The 16,956-nt window shown below is 43.8% G+C and overlaps 1 protein-coding gene across 3 annotated transcripts; it reads left to right on the top strand.

The window, feature by feature from the left end:
- The first annotated feature begins 303 nt into the window (after window positions 1-303).
- gba3 (glucosidase, beta, acid 3) lies at window positions 304-5,574 on the top strand. 3 transcript variants are annotated; one of them, XM_026352623.1, is made up of 6 exons: window positions 304-324; window positions 2,008-2,105; window positions 2,463-2,690; window positions 2,784-3,586; window positions 4,073-4,196; window positions 4,759-5,574. In XM_026352623.1, exons 2-6 carry the CDS (start codon window positions 2,051-2,053, stop codon window positions 4,962-4,964), a joined length of 1,416 nt encoding a protein of 471 aa, XP_026208408.1. In that variant the 5' UTR covers window positions 304-324; window positions 2,008-2,050; the 3' UTR covers window positions 4,965-5,574. The 3 variants fall into 3 exon arrangements, with proteins under 3 accessions (XP_026208408.1, XP_026208409.1, XP_026208407.1); XM_026352622.1 differs by lacking the exon at window positions 304-324 and having other exon boundaries at window positions 422-2,105; XM_026352624.1 differs by lacking the exons at window positions 304-324; window positions 4,073-4,196; window positions 4,759-5,574 and adding an exon at window positions 3,941-4,066 and having other exon boundaries at window positions 412-2,105.
- The last annotated feature ends 11,382 nt before the right edge of the window (window positions 5,575-16,956 follow it).

Here is a 16,956-nt window from a genome sequence, read left to right as displayed (position 1 = left end):
GCGTCCCGGCTCGGCTGCTGCTCTCCCCCCCACCGTGTGTGTGGTTTTTTTGGAAAGTATTCAAAGCCAGCTCTCTCTCCATTGAGAGAAATCTCTCCCCGTGATCCTGCCCCCGGGCTCCGCTAGTGTCAAGTCCAGCGGAATTGCAAAGCCACTTCCGGTGTGCTTTTCAGAATAAAATCCTCGGCTCAGGCTCTGTTGTCATGCAATGAGGTGATGTGTCGAGGAGGAGGGGGGGTGGTGGTGGTGGTGGTGGTGGTGGTGGGGAGGGGGGGGTTTGTTACAAAAGCTCCATTCAGGCGCCACCAGTGAAAAGCAGGAGTGGTAAGTAGATTTAACTTTAACTTGGGTAAGATGTGCATCAACATACAAATAGCTCATAAATTATGATGCATTATTAAAACAGTCAACAGTGATAAATGCATCTCCACTTACAAGTTGCTGTTTATGTTTATGCAAACAAACTACACTAACATAGATATTTGTCCCCTTTTTGAATAATTAGGCAAAATAAAATCGCTTTCCACATTTTTTTTTTTTTTTACTTTCTTAAGTGTTTGCTGTCACTGAAGTGTCCCTACTAACATTAGACAGAACAGAAATGAAACGAATGGCTGACAAATTTTCTCAGAAATAAGTTTTGGAAGTAGGTCCCTTGTTGAATCTGTACATTAATGACACTTAACAAGGCCTGAATATTCAGATGTCTATAATTCAGATGTTCAGAGTGAAGTACTTCTAATTTTGTACTTAAGGTACATTTAAGATCATGTATTTAGTTCAACTTCAGTATAAAGAAGTAAGAAGCGTGCAATTTCAATTTTCTGCCACCTCTGGTGAAAAGTAACAGTTTTCTCTACAATACATAAACAGTTTAAGGTAATTCAAGACTGTGCAGAATGAGACAAAATGACAGATAAGCTCACAAACAGCAATTCACTTTTACATATACAAGTACTCAAACCCAGTCCTTTTGGTTGAGCCTTTTTTTGTTTTTTAACTTCAGTACTTAGTGGTATCTGGTCGCCTTTGGTCTATTTTTGGTCTACACATAATAGCCAGGGAAGATGGCAGCATGTGAGGAGCAAAAACCCGTGTAACCTCTAGCTGTACATGTGTGAGTAACACTTTCAGATACATTAATTTGCCCTTTGGCAAACCATCCATTTCCTTTATTAGGATCAGGTTGAGTGACTCACTTGCTTCAAAGGATAACACTGAAGTAATCACAGGACAGGGATCTTCTGCCTGCAAGCTAAATGCTTTAACTTCCAGTGATGTGATTAAATGTTCAGGCACCGCTAGCCTTGATGTGCAGTGATTCAGCACCCTTTAACCTTTTATATTTATTGTATGTATTTTTTATTTTATTTTGCCAGCTAATCAAACTCTGGTATAAAAGTCCATTCTGGATTAAACTGAAATTATAATTATTACGCACATTTTTAAGTTGATACTACCGTCAGCTATTTAAAATGTATTTACAATACAATAAAAATCTTATAACGTGACAATAACATGAATTGGACTCAAAACATTGCTGTGCTGTTGTACGCCGCTGTGTGACGTCGTCACGCAAGGCAGGTGGTGCTTTCAAGCGCTCCTCGTAATATGTGTCTATTTAAAGTCGCGATATAAACTTTAAAGTAAAAGTCTAACTGATGTGTTAGGGCATGTAACCACGTAGCCTTTAATAATCTTAATTTAACCACAGAAAAGAAAAAAATGTTTTTCGGATTCTTAATCGATCATATTAAGCGAATACAGAACATATATTGCAGATTGGTTTCGAATTGGATATGACTGGTAAAACAAACTGTGAAGAAAACTATTTAATTGATATGGATAAAGACATATTGCTACTGTTTTGTTTTTGTTTTTTTGGGTGGGGGGGGCTACAGCGAGCGACAAACATGCACACAAAGAGAGAAACTGCATTAATGTGTTTGTGTGTTTAATGTCCACCGGGGTTCATGTAACCCAAACGTCTCATCTGCGATGCAACAGATATCGGACCTGTGTGCTTTCCTGTGTCCCAGGACGTGGAAACATGTTCCCACCGGACTTTGCCTGGGGAGCAGCAACTGCTGCGCATCAAATAGAAGGTAAACACAACCACGACGTGTGTGTGTGTGTGTGTGTGTGTGTGTGTGTGTGTGTGTGAACTGCGACACATGTGCAGTGTAATGGAGTGCACGGCTACACCAGCACTTCCTCTATTGTTTCAGCTCTGCCCTAGTTTTGTGGTGAAACTACAAACCATTGCATTGTTGCTGTTGATACCTCCATTTGAATCCATGCACAGTAGTCCATAAATGTTGGTGCACCCTGTGGACCAACTTCAGCTACCTCACACATCTGACAACATTTGCACTGCAGACACACTTTTCTGTCCCAATAGAAACATTACAGTGTTTTTCCTTTTACTGTTATTATTACTTTCCTGAAATGAAATTGTTGAGGTGGCTGGCAGGCAGACGGCAAGGGACCGAGTATCTGGGACACATTTTGCCATCAGGAGAAAGGCAGAGTGTTTGGGGAGCAGAATGGGGATGTGTCCTGCAACAGCTACGAGCTGTGGGAGAAAGACCTGGAGTGCATCCAGCAGCTCGGGCTGACGCACTATCGCCTGTCTCTCTCCTGGGCCCGTCTCCTGCCTGATGGGACCACAAGGCACGTCAATCAAAAAGGTATTTCCATATTCCTGTCAGCCCCGTGCCAGGTTAAACCCAAAACAACGCAATAGAACGAGCTTATATCATGTGTGTCTCTCTGTCCAACAGGTGTACAGTACTACAACAAAGTAATCGACGATTTGCTCTCCTGCAACGTGTCACCTATGATTACACTCTACCACTTTGACCTGCCTCAAGCCCTCCAAGACCAGGGGGGTTGGAAATCACAGGAAATAGTGCCATTATTTGACAGCTATGCCCGGTTTTGTTTCCAAACTTTCGGTGACCGTGTCAAACTTTGGATCACTATCAACGAGCCGTATGTTTGTGCCAAACTTGGTCACGAAGACGGCATCCACGCCCCAGGGTTAAAAGAAGCAGGGATTAGCGCCTACCTTGTGGGCCACAACATGCTGCGTGCCCACGCTACGGCCTGGCATAGCTATGACTCCTTCTATAGGCCAAAGCAGAAGGGAGCAGTGTCTCTGGCCATTAACAGTGACTGGTTTGAACCTTTAGACCCAGGTTGCAAGGAGGACATTGCTGCAACTGAACGGGACCTTGCATTCACGTTAGGATGGTTTGCCTGGCCCGTGTTCGTAACTGGAGATTATCCAGAAACTATGAGGTCTGCCATCGACTCTCAAAGCGAGAAGCTCGGATACGGTGGCAGCTCAAGGCTGCCCAGCTTCTCGAAGGATGACCCTACTGTTTTGGGCACAGCAGACTTCTTTGCATTAAACTACTACACGTCTCGCAAAGTCAAGCCAGGAGGCGACTCGGGTCAGATGTTGGGTATAAAGAGTGATCGCAATGCAGAGGAAGTTTTGGATCCCTCCTGGCCCATTAGTGGTGTGTCCTGGCTGGCTGTAGTGCCCAGTGGCTTGAGAAAACTTCTCAAGTACATTAAGGTAAAATGACAACTTTGGTCCATTTGCTATTGCGTGTTTTGCCAAAAAGGCCCCCACCTCAGGGTAAACAAGGATGAACCCCATCCTTAATCCTGCCCGCGCCTTCATTTGAAATGTAAAGTCATTTCTCTTCTCAAACCGAATTGACCAACGAGACAAATTGCCTTCAACCAAACAAGAACACACTGACATTTGTTTATTGTCTTGCTATTGATTTCGTATGCAGTAATCCCCTTTTAACACCTCCAGAAACACATTGATGCTTCATTAGTGCTGTCACATTGAATGAAACAGTTACTTGTGCTGAAAAGTGTTTGCAAACGAGCAATTTCCTGCTGTTGTGACTTGTCACAGGCCATTAGCTCGAGCCGGGCCCGACTGAAATGCAGCTAAATGGTACACTCCAGACCAATCTGTCTCCCTCTGGAATGCCTGACAAGCGTGATGCCTTGTTTGACAATAGCGTTTGCCCTGTGATTTTCACAGGACACTTTAAACAACCCGGCGGTCTACATTACAGAGAATGGCTTCTCTCAGGTGGGGCCGCTGCAAATGGAGGATGTTGAGCGCTGTGAGTTTTACAAAGACACCATCTTCGAAGTGGGCAAAGGTACAGACTCAGTTTTGTTTAATTAATTTTAATATGTTTTTGTAGCATTAGACACTTCTGGGAGAGTTTTGCTTTGAATTCACATTTAGGGGACTTATGATATAAAAGAAATAATAAAACTTAAAGTGTGTTATTTAAACTAAGATGACATAGGAATACTTTTTTGTCATTATTATTTATTTTAGATGTTGTCATGGAGTTGTCCAAATGTAAAGTTATTTTGGTGCCATCATCTGGACAGTCTGTGCATTGTTGTTCTTAGAGATTTGGGAAAGTTGATCACTAAATAGACCTGAAGTAATGAGCCAATATGTACAAAACCAGGGTGCTGGTAAATGGACTTATGTCCTTTATTTTACTGTCTGCAGTTAATAGTTGATAATAATAAGTTTTGAGATATGGCCTTTATTATTACAGTTTATTACCAAATTATTGTAGTGATGGTTATCATGTCATGTCATCAGCCATGGTTTAATTTAGTGGGTGCGTTTATTTTTTCAAAATCTTGATACATGCACAACATCACCTGGTTGACATGTTTAAATTCTGTGTTTTTGCACAGCTATTGAAGAAGATGGGGTGGATGTCAGAGGATACTTCGCATGGTCATTGCTGGACAACTTTGAATGGGCTGATGGCTTCAGTGTTCGCTTTGGTTTGTTCCACGTGGACTTCTCTGATGCAAAGAGGAGTCGAACCATATACCGCTCCGGTCAGGAATATGCAAAGACTATCGTGAAATACAAGAGAGCAATTTGTGTACAGTGATGGAAGAATGCATGTAACATTTGAAGTGCAGTTAGGTCTTTGAATGCTTTCAGTTTAGAAAATAGTCTAGGGAAGTTTCAACAAGTCAATTGCCATTATAGGAAATCTGACTTCAGTAGGGGATGGGAGGACATGGGCAGAGTGCTAATACCGTTTCAGTGCAATGTTTATTAGTATTCTATCGTGCCCAGATCTCAGTCAGCCTGCACAATGATGGTTATGGAGAGGAGTTTCTCATTCAGAGAGCCACGGCAGCTGTAAGACCAAGCTGGTGCAGCCTGTATTCAGAGCTGCAGAAGAAAACGCGCATGCACACATTGTGTTTGCCAGTGCTTCAGGGTGGCAGTGTCTTGAATAGCATCATTGTTGTGTGTACCTGTACATTCATACACCTTACATGTATAAGGGTAAGGTGACACGCTTTGGCACCGTCTACATATCTAAGATCTTATCTTCAACTTAATCCACCTGTGAGAGTTAGACGAGTGTGTCTTTGATATACAGCCACTGCAGGTACAATATAATACCTCGCATTGTACTCTGGAAGTTTCGGGGTTGACTGGGAGGTTAAAGTCTGCTCAGACTCATTTATAATAAAAGTTCACATTCACCGGTGTCATGACGTCTTTGATAAGTCTCACTAAAACACGCCCATCACATGGAAAATAATACAGTCGTCAACTCAGTTAACGTAACGCTGTCAGACTGCATAAAGCACGCTACGGCGGACTCAGATGGGATGCCAGCTGAAAGCAACAGATGTCCTGCCACAGGAAGAGAGTGTAATGCCACTTGTGTTCCCCAGACAGCTGTGCAAACTCTCCGAAAGTGAAGAGTGGGAACGAGGCGGTGAGCTTCCCCGAGTCCCTCTGCTGATTCTTTGAGCATACTGTGGTCAAGGTAGGATTAGATTTATGAAGTGCTGAACTAAGCACTGTAATCCTACAATGCCAAGAGCACTATATTAAATATTAGGCTTTGGCACAAGCGTGTATAAGTGTGTCTAATAGAAAACTGCATATTACAGACAATTCATAATGTTTCAGGTTTGAATGACAGCTGAACATCAAACAGTATGAAAACCAGTAAATAGGAAGAGCAGTTTGATAACATCTGTTTGTGAGCCTATGGTGTCACCTTGTGGTATTATAAGGAAGCACACCCACCACACACACACACACACACACCCACATTGTGCTGCACTTAGTATGGTGTCACATGACGCGCTGCTTTGATTAATAAAATGCGTCCCGTTTTGGTGTAACAATAAACAACTAAAGCAGCTCCCTAACCACAATACATCATAGATTTAACACAATTAATATTTATGCTCCAATGTGAAGGAAAATGTCATTTATATTCCGTGTTGGGAGACTTTGTTTGCATTAATAAGCGTGGTGTATCGTGACATCCAGTTGGCTGTGCATACTGTTTTCAACAGATGTGAATAATACCCTCGTGGCCCTCCTCCATCTATGTCAAGCCGAGTGAGATTCTCCTTTGTCTTATGATGAATAACAAGCTATTGTGAAACCATGAATAATGCCACTGCCTCTCACGTTGGAACTTCTCAGACTGCTTTGAACACAAAGTTGTAGCACATCTCGCACTATTTCAGCGCTAATGAAGTTCATCTAATGTCTGTGGCGCCGTCTGAGGCAGCTGGTTGCCTTTAAATACTGTATATGCAGAATTATGGTTACAGAGCTAAAAGGCACTTGTAAAAAAAAAAAAACAAAAGAAAAGAGGAAAGTAGCATGATAGAAACCTGTCATGGGAAAATCAAGTATGACATCAACAAATACTATTATTTTATTGCAAAAAACTAATAATATTAACAATTGAACTGGATCTTACCTGTGGCAAAGACAGAAATCACATCTGAAGCAGGTTTGAAGCATTCCCATGATTCATTCCCAGCTACGGGTTGATTAGTAATTCCACCAACTGTCTTCCAGTATTGATGGATTCCATCTTTCTCTATCACTGGCTCGAGGTAGCTGCACGGGTAAAAGACGCGCCAGTGCTGCTGAATTGATTGAATGAAATATGAGCGAAGAGAAGTTACTGTGCACTTAGTGAATGTTGAAATCAGCCATTTTTTTTTTTTTTTTCGGCAGGGGGGAGCTGAGGAAGAATGTGTGCCTATTGGAGGTTGGGAAGCTTAAAACATTAATTAGCATTTAAATAATTCACTCTTCCAGTCTATTTAATAGCTCAACTGCTAATATTCAGCTTTAATTCATTACAACAGGCAGAATTTATTCTGATTAGGCCGTGATGGAGAAAGTCACCAAAGAAACCATTTCTTCATGTGCTTTCCAATTAAGCACCAAATATATCATGTGTATAGATAAGTTGCTTTTGACAATGAATTAGTGCGTTTAATTGTAACATTCAATCACATTCACTGGCAGAGATTTGCCCCTAGAAACATTCTGGCAAATTACCAACAGGGGCCCATTTGTATTTAAGCAAACGTAACTCATTATATTTTGATAGACACTATGAAATATTCAATAACTGGGACATTCATTTACTTATTCTAAATTAGCCAAATAATTCAGCTGCTAATAAACCCGGCTTCGTTGTGAATTATAAGAAAATCCCAATCTTGTGCGTCGGGTGCAGTGCTTACAGGTACAAAGGGTATGACTTATGGGATATAATTACCTTTTTCTAGTTACTGATTACCCTCATATGCATATGCGCTGGAGAAATGATTAGACTGTTGCTTCAATATCAAGATGAAGAGACATCAGCCACTCCCTCCCTCTAGAGCGCAGATACAGATCTCTCTCTTCCCCCTTTTCCTCTCACTCTTTTTGTCTGGGTCTTTCAGTCAGCTGGTGAGGGACCGGCGAGGGGCCCCGAGCCGCCACTCAGCCTGTCTTCTGTCTTTTTCTTGCTTTCTCTTACTCTTTTTTTCCCCCCTCCCCTACTCACTCTCTCTTTAGCTCATCATCTTCCCCTCTCCTAATCGCATTGCTCATTTTCCCATTGACAAGAGTGTGTATGGAGAGAAGGAGGGAGGAATAAAAAAAAAGAGAGAGAGACAGCACAAACTTTCTAAATCCCATTGACCTACTTCGCCAGACATTTCACTGGGAATTCTTATTAGTGCGAAAGAGTTAGAAGAAGAGATGTTTTCTCATTTTTCCTCCCTCTCTCCGTCTGCTTCACAACCCCCTCCTTCTCTTTCTCTTTCAGCTGGAAGCCATTTTCCTCACATCCCGCATTTGATCCTATGTGAGCACTACAGTGCATTATACAAGTGGATAAACGCCTTACTGTGGCATAACCAGTGGTTCGGAGCCCTGTCACCACTTTTTGACAGTGGCATAAGAAGCGTGACATCGGAGTTATAGAGAGTGCTTCGGAAGACCTCGCCCTTGATTGATGAATTTGGCGGCGGGGACGTGTTTGAGGGGCATGAACATTGCTGGGCCTTGAAGACAGGAAGTGGAATTATGACAGATCCATACAGAGAGCTAAAGCGGGTAGATGAAAAGAGAATAAAAAGAGAGAAAGGCAATTCAAATCTTTTCTTCTGAGTCCCCTCCCTGAGGGACTGCAGATGACCCTGCTAACGACTGTCGAAATTCTAACTCCCTTGAGTGTGATGGCGCTGCATGATGGGAGGGGGTTCGCAGACCTGCCTGAAAAATTGAAAGCTCGTAGAATATTCAGCTAACCCTGTGTGCTCGGTTGGGGGGTGGGCACATGCAATGATTGGTATTCTGAGTGTGTGTGTGGGGTGGGTAAACCCAGCCGTAATGGCGTGAGAGAACCCCCCCCATCCCTCCCCTCCTTGTGCGTGTGTGCGGTGGCCAATGAGCCAAGCGCCGTCCCTCATGGGAACAGTGGTAGGAATTCGAGTGAACATAAGTGAGAAAGGGAAAAAGAGACAATTTATAGAACCTTTGGAACTGAAGTGAATAAAACCGTGGTGGCTTTGTGCTTATCGGGCCTGGATCCAAGCAGAGAGACTAATGACGTGGATATAACCTCGTGCTCCCAATATGCAAACACAATGTCATCAACAAAGAAAGAGTGAAGAAATTCATCTCGTCTAAATCTCTTCGGGAAACTTTTTGCGACGGCAAATGGTTACCTGTGGGTCTTATCTGTCTGAGAATAATGAAAGCAGTACAAGGGGATTCAGCGTGAGCGTCTTCCCCCGTCTAGTTTGGCCTTTAGTGTCATACCTCAATCAAACATTGAAGGCACAATAGGAGCTTGTTTTTGTAGTTTGGGCCCTCATGATGGCAACACTGTCAAAGAAGATTACATTACATTTGTTGCTTACAAATCTCGCATCACTGTACACTGTACCAAATTCATTACAAGTGGCGAGTGCACCTATACCTTGGATTTAAAAATGTTGCCTGTGATCACGTATCTCTTAGAAAACAAAAGGAGGTTCCTCTTCAACAAACGCTACAGCTCATCTCTGATCGACTGCAGACGCTTTTCTTTTTTGGTTAGGCCACTTCAGGAGGAAGACGAGAGAGTGGATGCATGGGGCGCAGAGCAACAGTGCACGTGGACTAATTAACTCTAAGTGTTGTACGACATGCTCCCTTCTCACCCGTGTTGTCACTCAGGGTTTGAGTGGCGCTAATGAGAGAATTATCTAGCCTCGGACCCTGGTAATGCATTCAAATGAACACCAGCTGACCTGACCTATGAGATGGCTTTTAATCTCACCACTTAATACCAATCAGACCTGCTTTCTCATGTGCCCACACTGGGAGGGCCCTCTGCTCCAAATGCCGACATCCCACTTTTCTTTTTCACTGTTGGTCTAAGGGAGAGCGTTAATTGTCTTGGATGACTCAAGGGTGTCTGCTGATATTATGCGCAGAACCTAACGTGTGAGGGATGAAACAGGTGGATACGCCTTCTGAAGCCTGTGTCCCGAGCATCAAAGTGAAAGCGTTCGGCCCGCTTGTGCGTGTTTTGTGTGGGTGTGTAAGCCCCTTATCATGAGAGCCCAGTCAAGGATTAATAGGGGTTAATAAGGTCATGAATTTGCAACAAAAGTTGGTGACATACAATAGAGCTTTGGCATTGTTGGATTACCATAATCATCATCCTTTGGTGCCCAAACCTGTGACTCAATTGTTGTGCTCACACTGTTTGCAGATGCAACACAAATGTTCTGCAGGGGGCGGATTGGGGAAGTGAATAATTATCTGCTTGTATTACCAATTTAAGCATTTATACTTGAGCAAATAAGCCCGTGTTTCTAATTGGATCAAGGTATTTTCGGCTTGTTGTCAGGGGAGTTTAACTGTGATGGTTTGTTTCAGTAAGAAAGCGCTGAACTTGTGGGCATCATGAGCAATAAGCCCTCTCAAGTGTTTGGGCTATAGCCGTTTTTGTTTTGCCAAGTGCTCGAGGTAACAAATAGCACATCAGCCAGAGTTCAAGGCTGCACACGAAATAGTCGGTGCGTTTCAATGCCTTTTGGGGAGACTTTTATTGTTATAAATCTTGTGGCATGCTTGGAACGTGTATGTGTTTGTGTGCGTCGGGAAGCCGAGCACAAGCTTGGGTACAACATCTGCTTGTGTAAACCTGTGGATGGAGTTTTAGAAACCAAGTGTACCCTCCTGGCCTGCAACCACGTCACACTTTGCAGCATGCCAAAATGTTTTACCATAGGAAGGAATGAAAAAAATACAAATATTGTCTCTAATATGCAAGGTCGTCTACCTCCCTGAAGTCATCACAATCTATATTTTTATATTGTTCACAAGCAGTCAGGATTTGCCTGAATGAGGCCCAATTAAAAGGGATTTAATAGGATTTGCTTATTGCTGATTCATGGAGGTGGTTGTGATACCTTTGGTAGCAATTTCACTCTGCAGTATATAGTTTAGTATTAACTGGAGAATAAGCTCTTTGGAGAGTGTTGTCATCTTGAAGGAAGTGCCAAAAGACATTATGCTGAAAATGCAGTAATGACTGGTTTGCATCTGCATATAATCATTATTCCGCCTCCTTTTTTTGTTCCGTCTTACATGGAGATATAGCACCCTCATTTTTACTAGTTTGAATTATTGCAGACTGTGCTGCATGTGTGATGAAACTCTGTCAGAATATTGCTCTAATTATGGTGGTGAAAAGGTTTGCAGTGATGACTTGCATAGATCCACACACGCATAATATTCGATTACATATTGCTACAATGGGTGCATTATGTTACACATCCTTACATGTCCATGACTGACAGCTAATTGGACGACAGACAATACAGATCAGCTGGTGTGCGTTGAGTCGTGTGTGCGTGTGGCCTGCAGCTGCAGCTTTTGTCTCTCTATCTCAAGCCACAGAGCTATTGCCGTGCTGGCGGTCAGGTAACAGTCCCAGTCGTCACTCATCTGCCTGATGGCCACTGCTATCTGCCCTGAAGCTGACTGATGATGGGAGTGAGGGATGGGAGTGTGTATGTGTTAGCACCGGGCATCAGTGTGCTACACCAAAACGGGGGTTTGTGGCAGGCAGGCTGGCAGTGAGAGAGGCGAGATGGATACTACCACAACCGACGGCTGAGACAGAGGCCAGTGGGCAGTGTGGTTTCACGACATGTGCATGACAATGAAAAAAACAAAACAAAACTTGCAGTTAGAGGGTTGGCACACAGGGTTTAAATGTACAGGCTTATTGTAAGAACCGTCATGCCTACCGTAGCTACTATTCCTGTATTACAGTACTACAGCGGTGGGTGTACATGTTTTTTAATAGGGTGGCCAGGATGGGGCGAACACCTTTTCAAATATTACGAACTTTATATATCAACAAATTGATTTCAGGAGGGCAAAGTAGAAATAATGAAAATGCTTTCATGCTAGCTAGGCTAACGAAATATTGGTGTGCAAGGTTTTTGTTGAAATGTATCAGAGTTTTTATTTTTTATTCCATCAGGTTACTATCTGCAGAAACCCCTCAACGTCTGTCATATCTCTGTTAGTGGGTGTTCTATTTATGCCCATGCACAGAATATACTGCTCGATTGCATGTGGACTTCCGTGCGAGTGTCCTCGTGCGTCTGTGCGGGGAGATCAATGCGTCCCCATTGATGTTGTCTTGCCCTCCACACGTGAAGTGAATGGAGGGGGAGGGGGAGGTTGCAGCGGTGGGAGGAGTGCGGGGCGAGAGGTGCACGCTAAATGGATGCGATGCAAATGGCACCAAAGGACATAGGAATCAATTTACCTTATTGAAACAAATGAGAGCAGCTCAGCCCTGCCATGGCATTTTTTTTTCTTTTTTGGCCGCCCCCATTGTTATTGTAATTAACCCACCCAACCCAAATCTCTGAACCTCCCTTTCACAAACACTACCACCCCCCACAACGACCCTGTCTGTGCATGTCTGGGGTCCCTTTTACCCTAATGAAAAAGCCTTAGAGGGGGCCAGGTAAAACTGTAGGTGCTGTAATAGTGATTCATGGCCCTGTGTGACATGCTAAAAGGCATGGGAGATCTGCCTAGGAAAACATTTAGGAAAGTATTCCATGTATGAGTGCCAGCACCCCCACTCCAATACACACACGAAGAACCCCCTCCTGTAATGACTTACGGTCACTCCACACTCTGAGCATGCTCTCATGTTTATAAACTTCCTGCTCTGCACCTTCATGGAATCCCAATAACCAAAATGGACTCCACGCATTGTTGGAATGACCTCGGAGGTGAGTGGCCGGCAGAATGCCTATTTCATATAGTGATGTGTGATGTCCTATTGAAGATTTGCCATTCTTTCATTTAAGGCTAGGCCACATTGACGCTCGAGCTGTAATTCCCCTGTGTGTTGTGGGCATTGTGTAAGGGTCTTAGGGGATGGATCAATAGTTAGAGAGCGCAATGGGGTCATGGTGGAATCAATGCGTGGGACAAACGACCTCCAGCTGCCGTCCACACCTTCCAAGCCACTTGACACCTGAGGCGATCTTTACTGAAATGTCCTCTGCTGAAATGCCACAGGGCCACAGGCTGCTGAGCAGTCACTCATGCAGTGCTCCCGAATCAAGTGGTGTATGCAAACCGGGTCTGCTGTCATCTACGGTGAAAGGCCTTGGCTCAGCGTTACTAAATAAACAAAACCCATGCACCTGAGAATGTCAATTACTTGCCGCCTGCCCCATTGGATTGCCCCGTGCTTGATGGCCAAATTGGGATTAATTTGGAGAGGATGGGGGCCAGTGTAGAGGTGACACCGTGTCGTTCCACCCAAAAGAGAGAGAGAGGCGGCTCTAGCATGGAGAACAGGAGCAGCGGGCCGGCTGGATTGTTCCCCTATTACCCTGCACATCGTTTTGCATAAGCGGCAAAAGGCGCTGATGAAAACAAGTGGCGGTTTCAGGTCGGAAGCAGACACCCAGAAAATGAGCTTTTTTTCTCCCCCCCTTTTCCCTTTTTACCCTTCCGCTGGGCTGCATAATTCAGAAGAGCCATCTTGTGGAAATGTCATCGTGTGGTGGCGGCGGAGCAAGCAGTGTGACAAAATGCAGTAACGCCTCCCGGGCTGGGGCCCTGGCCACGCTTGCCACGCCCGAGTCGGCCTGACCTTGCAGGTGCTGATATATGCAGCCACAGTGGCGTCAACGAATGGACAACGGGTGCCTCTTCTTTCTGGAAGGTTGTAGCCGCTGCCAGCACAACTTTATCCTCTGATTTGGGTTCATGGGAAGGTGATGCATATTTCAAAGCGAGGCTGTATATGTTTATTTGCTGGAGGATATAGATTTCTTTCCTTTTTTCCCCCCTCCTTTTCTTTTTTGAATAGAGGTCAATTTCCCACTGTGCATTCCCTTTTATGCACCCACTCCCTATTCTTCATTCATCTTACCTGCTGACACATCTGACAACACACTGCTGTATTATCATCTCCCACTGCACTATACCTTCCACAATAACACAGGGCCAGCTTGACTCCTCCACTCCTTCTCTTTCTCCTTTAGAAAACTGATTATAAATGGTCAATTTGAAAATAGACTGGAGAGTCCCCAAGGCTGCTTGCCTTGTCAAATTGAAAAGGGACAAGGACAAGTCAGTCAACTTGCCCCCTGTCTGCTGTCCTGATATTTCCGAGGCAGGCGTACGAGAGGGAACATAACAAATTCCCCCCATGCGGCAGGCAAGGCGATGGCGAAGGATGACGAGAGAGGGTGGGGCGGCAGCGCGCTGAGGATCTTCAACATCTAGCCCTCAGCATTTATATCACAAGTCTCCACAAAGAGTCTATGGATCACTCCAGTGGGCTGGTGTTGGCAGTATCAGGAAAAGCCATAGGCTGTCAGGCAGTATGTGCCTTTCATTTTTCACTGTAGACAGCATTCCCTTCTCCCGGCCTCACTCACAGCAGCCTTTGAGGATAATATCTTCAAATCTCTCCTTGCCATGCTGAGAGGCTATTTTTAAATAGATATTTATTTCATTCTCTCAATTTGTCTTCCCCCTCTCTCCTCTCCCCCTTCTGTCCTACAGGTATAGCTTTACCGTTTGTGACCAGTGGAGAAATCTGCACAGAACAGAGAAATGCTTGTGGCAAGGCAAGTATTTCTGTTTCAGTTTCAGTATTTTCCCCAATTTCCTCTTCCATTCAGTTCTTAAGAGAGAAATCTGTCGCCTTCCACCTATGATTTAATGAAGTATTATCAAAAATAGGTACTGATGAAGATGTCACCCCATTACACTGGAGCTTGTTCCATCAACTGATAGAAATGTTTGGTTGTGTGAGACTTCCAGGAATCTGCAGTTAACAATAACGCCGTTTTCTGATTAGTCATACTAGTGAGATAGATGTATGCAAATTTGATCAAGCCGAGATGTCCATCGTGGTATGATTTATCAGAGGAGACCTTGCAATCAGATGGGACGTGTGCCTTTTTCCCCAGCACGTACCCACTCTCTCTTCAGAATAAATTAGAGGAGTGTGAGCGACAGAATCATCAGATACCAGGAGGTGAACTGAAGTGGTCATGAACCTAGTGTCAAACTCAAATAGCTGAATGGCGATAGATAAAACAAACAAGGAACGTGGACTGCTTGCAAAGAGAGACGGGGAGCTGCGTGCCGCGCTATCGAGAACTTTTACAGATAAGGCCCGCTAGCCCTGCATCACAATTGGGCTTATTATCGAGTGTGACCCCTGTCGGAACCATAACATATGACTCTAAATTTATGTATTGCATGAACTTCCCACATAGCCTGACATGAGTTATGTTTCATGTTGAATTGTGAGCTGTCCTGCTTTCCCCCCAAGGTGCACAGTCCTCCTGACCCGCTGCAAGAAAAGAAAAAAAAAAAACAGTAGATATGTGAATTTATGTGTGACTTTCCCTTTGGGCTGAATGCTGCCATTAGCAATGTCATCATGCTTCAGGTTGAATATTGTGGGAATAGAATACACAATAAAGCATGCTCACACAAAAGTCCTTCGAGGTGGGCCCTCGCAGATTGACAGCTCTTCCGTCTAAAGCAACATCACCTTTCTGTTCACTCTTGCAGACACAAGAATATTAGATAAAAACAAGATGCTAAAACCTAATGCTATATTATACCCTCTCCCTTTGCAGTATTCCCTGGTGACTGTCTCTTGCACAGTAAGCACATTTGAAGTTGTTGTCTGTTATTCTTTATCTTATTCCGTCCTTTTAACCATGGCTAATAACAGTTTTTTTCCTATCTCCCTCTATTTATGGGCTAAGCTGGGTCTTAGAGCTGGTCCTCCGTTTTACAGAGATGCAGAAAATGCTTGGGTAAGCAGAGGAAGGATTCCTCTGTTGCTACTTCAGGTAGTCCCCTCCCTCCCTTTAGCTGAGATTTCTATCCCAGGCCCTTATTATCACCAAACAAGCACTTTTTGATGATGATAAGTAATAGCCACATCCCTGTGTATAGGACTCACTTCTCAGGGGAGTAAGGAGAACATGCTGGTCATTTTTCTTGCCCGTTTGGCGTCCAGCAATCTCAGGGAAAATAGGGGCTGCACAGAGGGAGGTGATTCTGTGTTTGTGCAGCACTGTTCACAACTAGAGGAATGAGAAGAAGATTAAGCGTGAGTAATGCTTTTTGATATTTTTCAGCGGTTGCGGAAAAAGAATACAAAACAAACAACGGACCTATTATAATACTGATCAGTGAAGGCAACATATCTCGGAGAACAGTGCAAGCAAAGTGACGCTTTTTATGAATCTACCCTTCACATCACTGGTGAACTAAATTGGAAAAGGCCACAGCTCCAGAATTAAAGATTTCAACATTATCCAACTTTACAATGTGACTGTCAAGCGGTATGGATAATCCCAAAGATCAAATCCCCCAACTTGATTGTTTGGAGCAACAATTATGGAGAAGGAACACATGAAAAGGGAGAGTGACTTGAGGGTCAGTGCTTCCTGACAGAAGTTCTGTAGCCGCTAATAGCGTAGCCGGGTGACAGCAGTGGTTGAGGAAGGGGATGATAAGCTGTGGACAAAAGTGAAGCGAATGAGCAGACACAAATAAACAGCATCTCAGGGCCTTCTAATCCCACAGACGTGCTCGACAGTGGCCTGTCAAAATTGTGCCAGCCAATTTGAATGCACAGCAGGGGAACCCCCTGCCCCCCTTTTCAATTTGGTGGGCCATCTTGTTTATTTCCTGCCATAACTGTATTTCGCTGCCAAACATACCAACATACCCCTCAGAAAATCTATAATTCGGTTGGATTTGTGTGACAGTTTGATATTATGGCCTGCAAAATGATGAAAATAAGGGAAGAGGTGATGGAGAGAGAACGAAACAGGGGTAAAGCGAGAGGGATGCAAAGGGTGAAAGTGAAAATTAGGAAAGGAACTTATATCTAATAAGACACAGCAAAATACAGATAGCTATATGATTAAAGCTAAATGTGAACTACTCCAGTGAAAGGTGAAATTTTAAGTCTTTTGCTAGAGGATGTTCTGTTGTAAAAGCTGTAAAAGCTACAGTTCGACGCA

Source organism: Anabas testudineus, chromosome 18 (assembly GCF_900324465.2).
Source record: "Anabas testudineus chromosome 18, fAnaTes1.2, whole genome shotgun sequence".
Taxonomy (NCBI): Eukaryota; Metazoa; Chordata; class Actinopteri; order Anabantiformes; family Anabantidae; genus Anabas; species Anabas testudineus.
This window is presented reverse-complemented; position numbering and strand designations above follow the sequence as displayed.

Bases quoted from the DNA above. Each gene is read 5' to 3' on its own strand.
- gba3 (XM_026352622.1), top strand. From the start codon at position 1,958: ATGTCCACCGGGGTTCATGTAACCCAAACGTCTCATCTGCGATGCAAC. The intron at 3,587-4,072 runs GTAAAATGACAA...TGATTTTCACAG, and splicing joins AACTTCTCAAGTACATTAAG to GACACTTTAAACAACCCGGC. The intron at 4,197-4,758 runs GTACAGACTCAG...GTTTTTGCACAG, and splicing joins CATCTTCGAAGTGGGCAAAG to CTATTGAAGAAGATGGGGTG.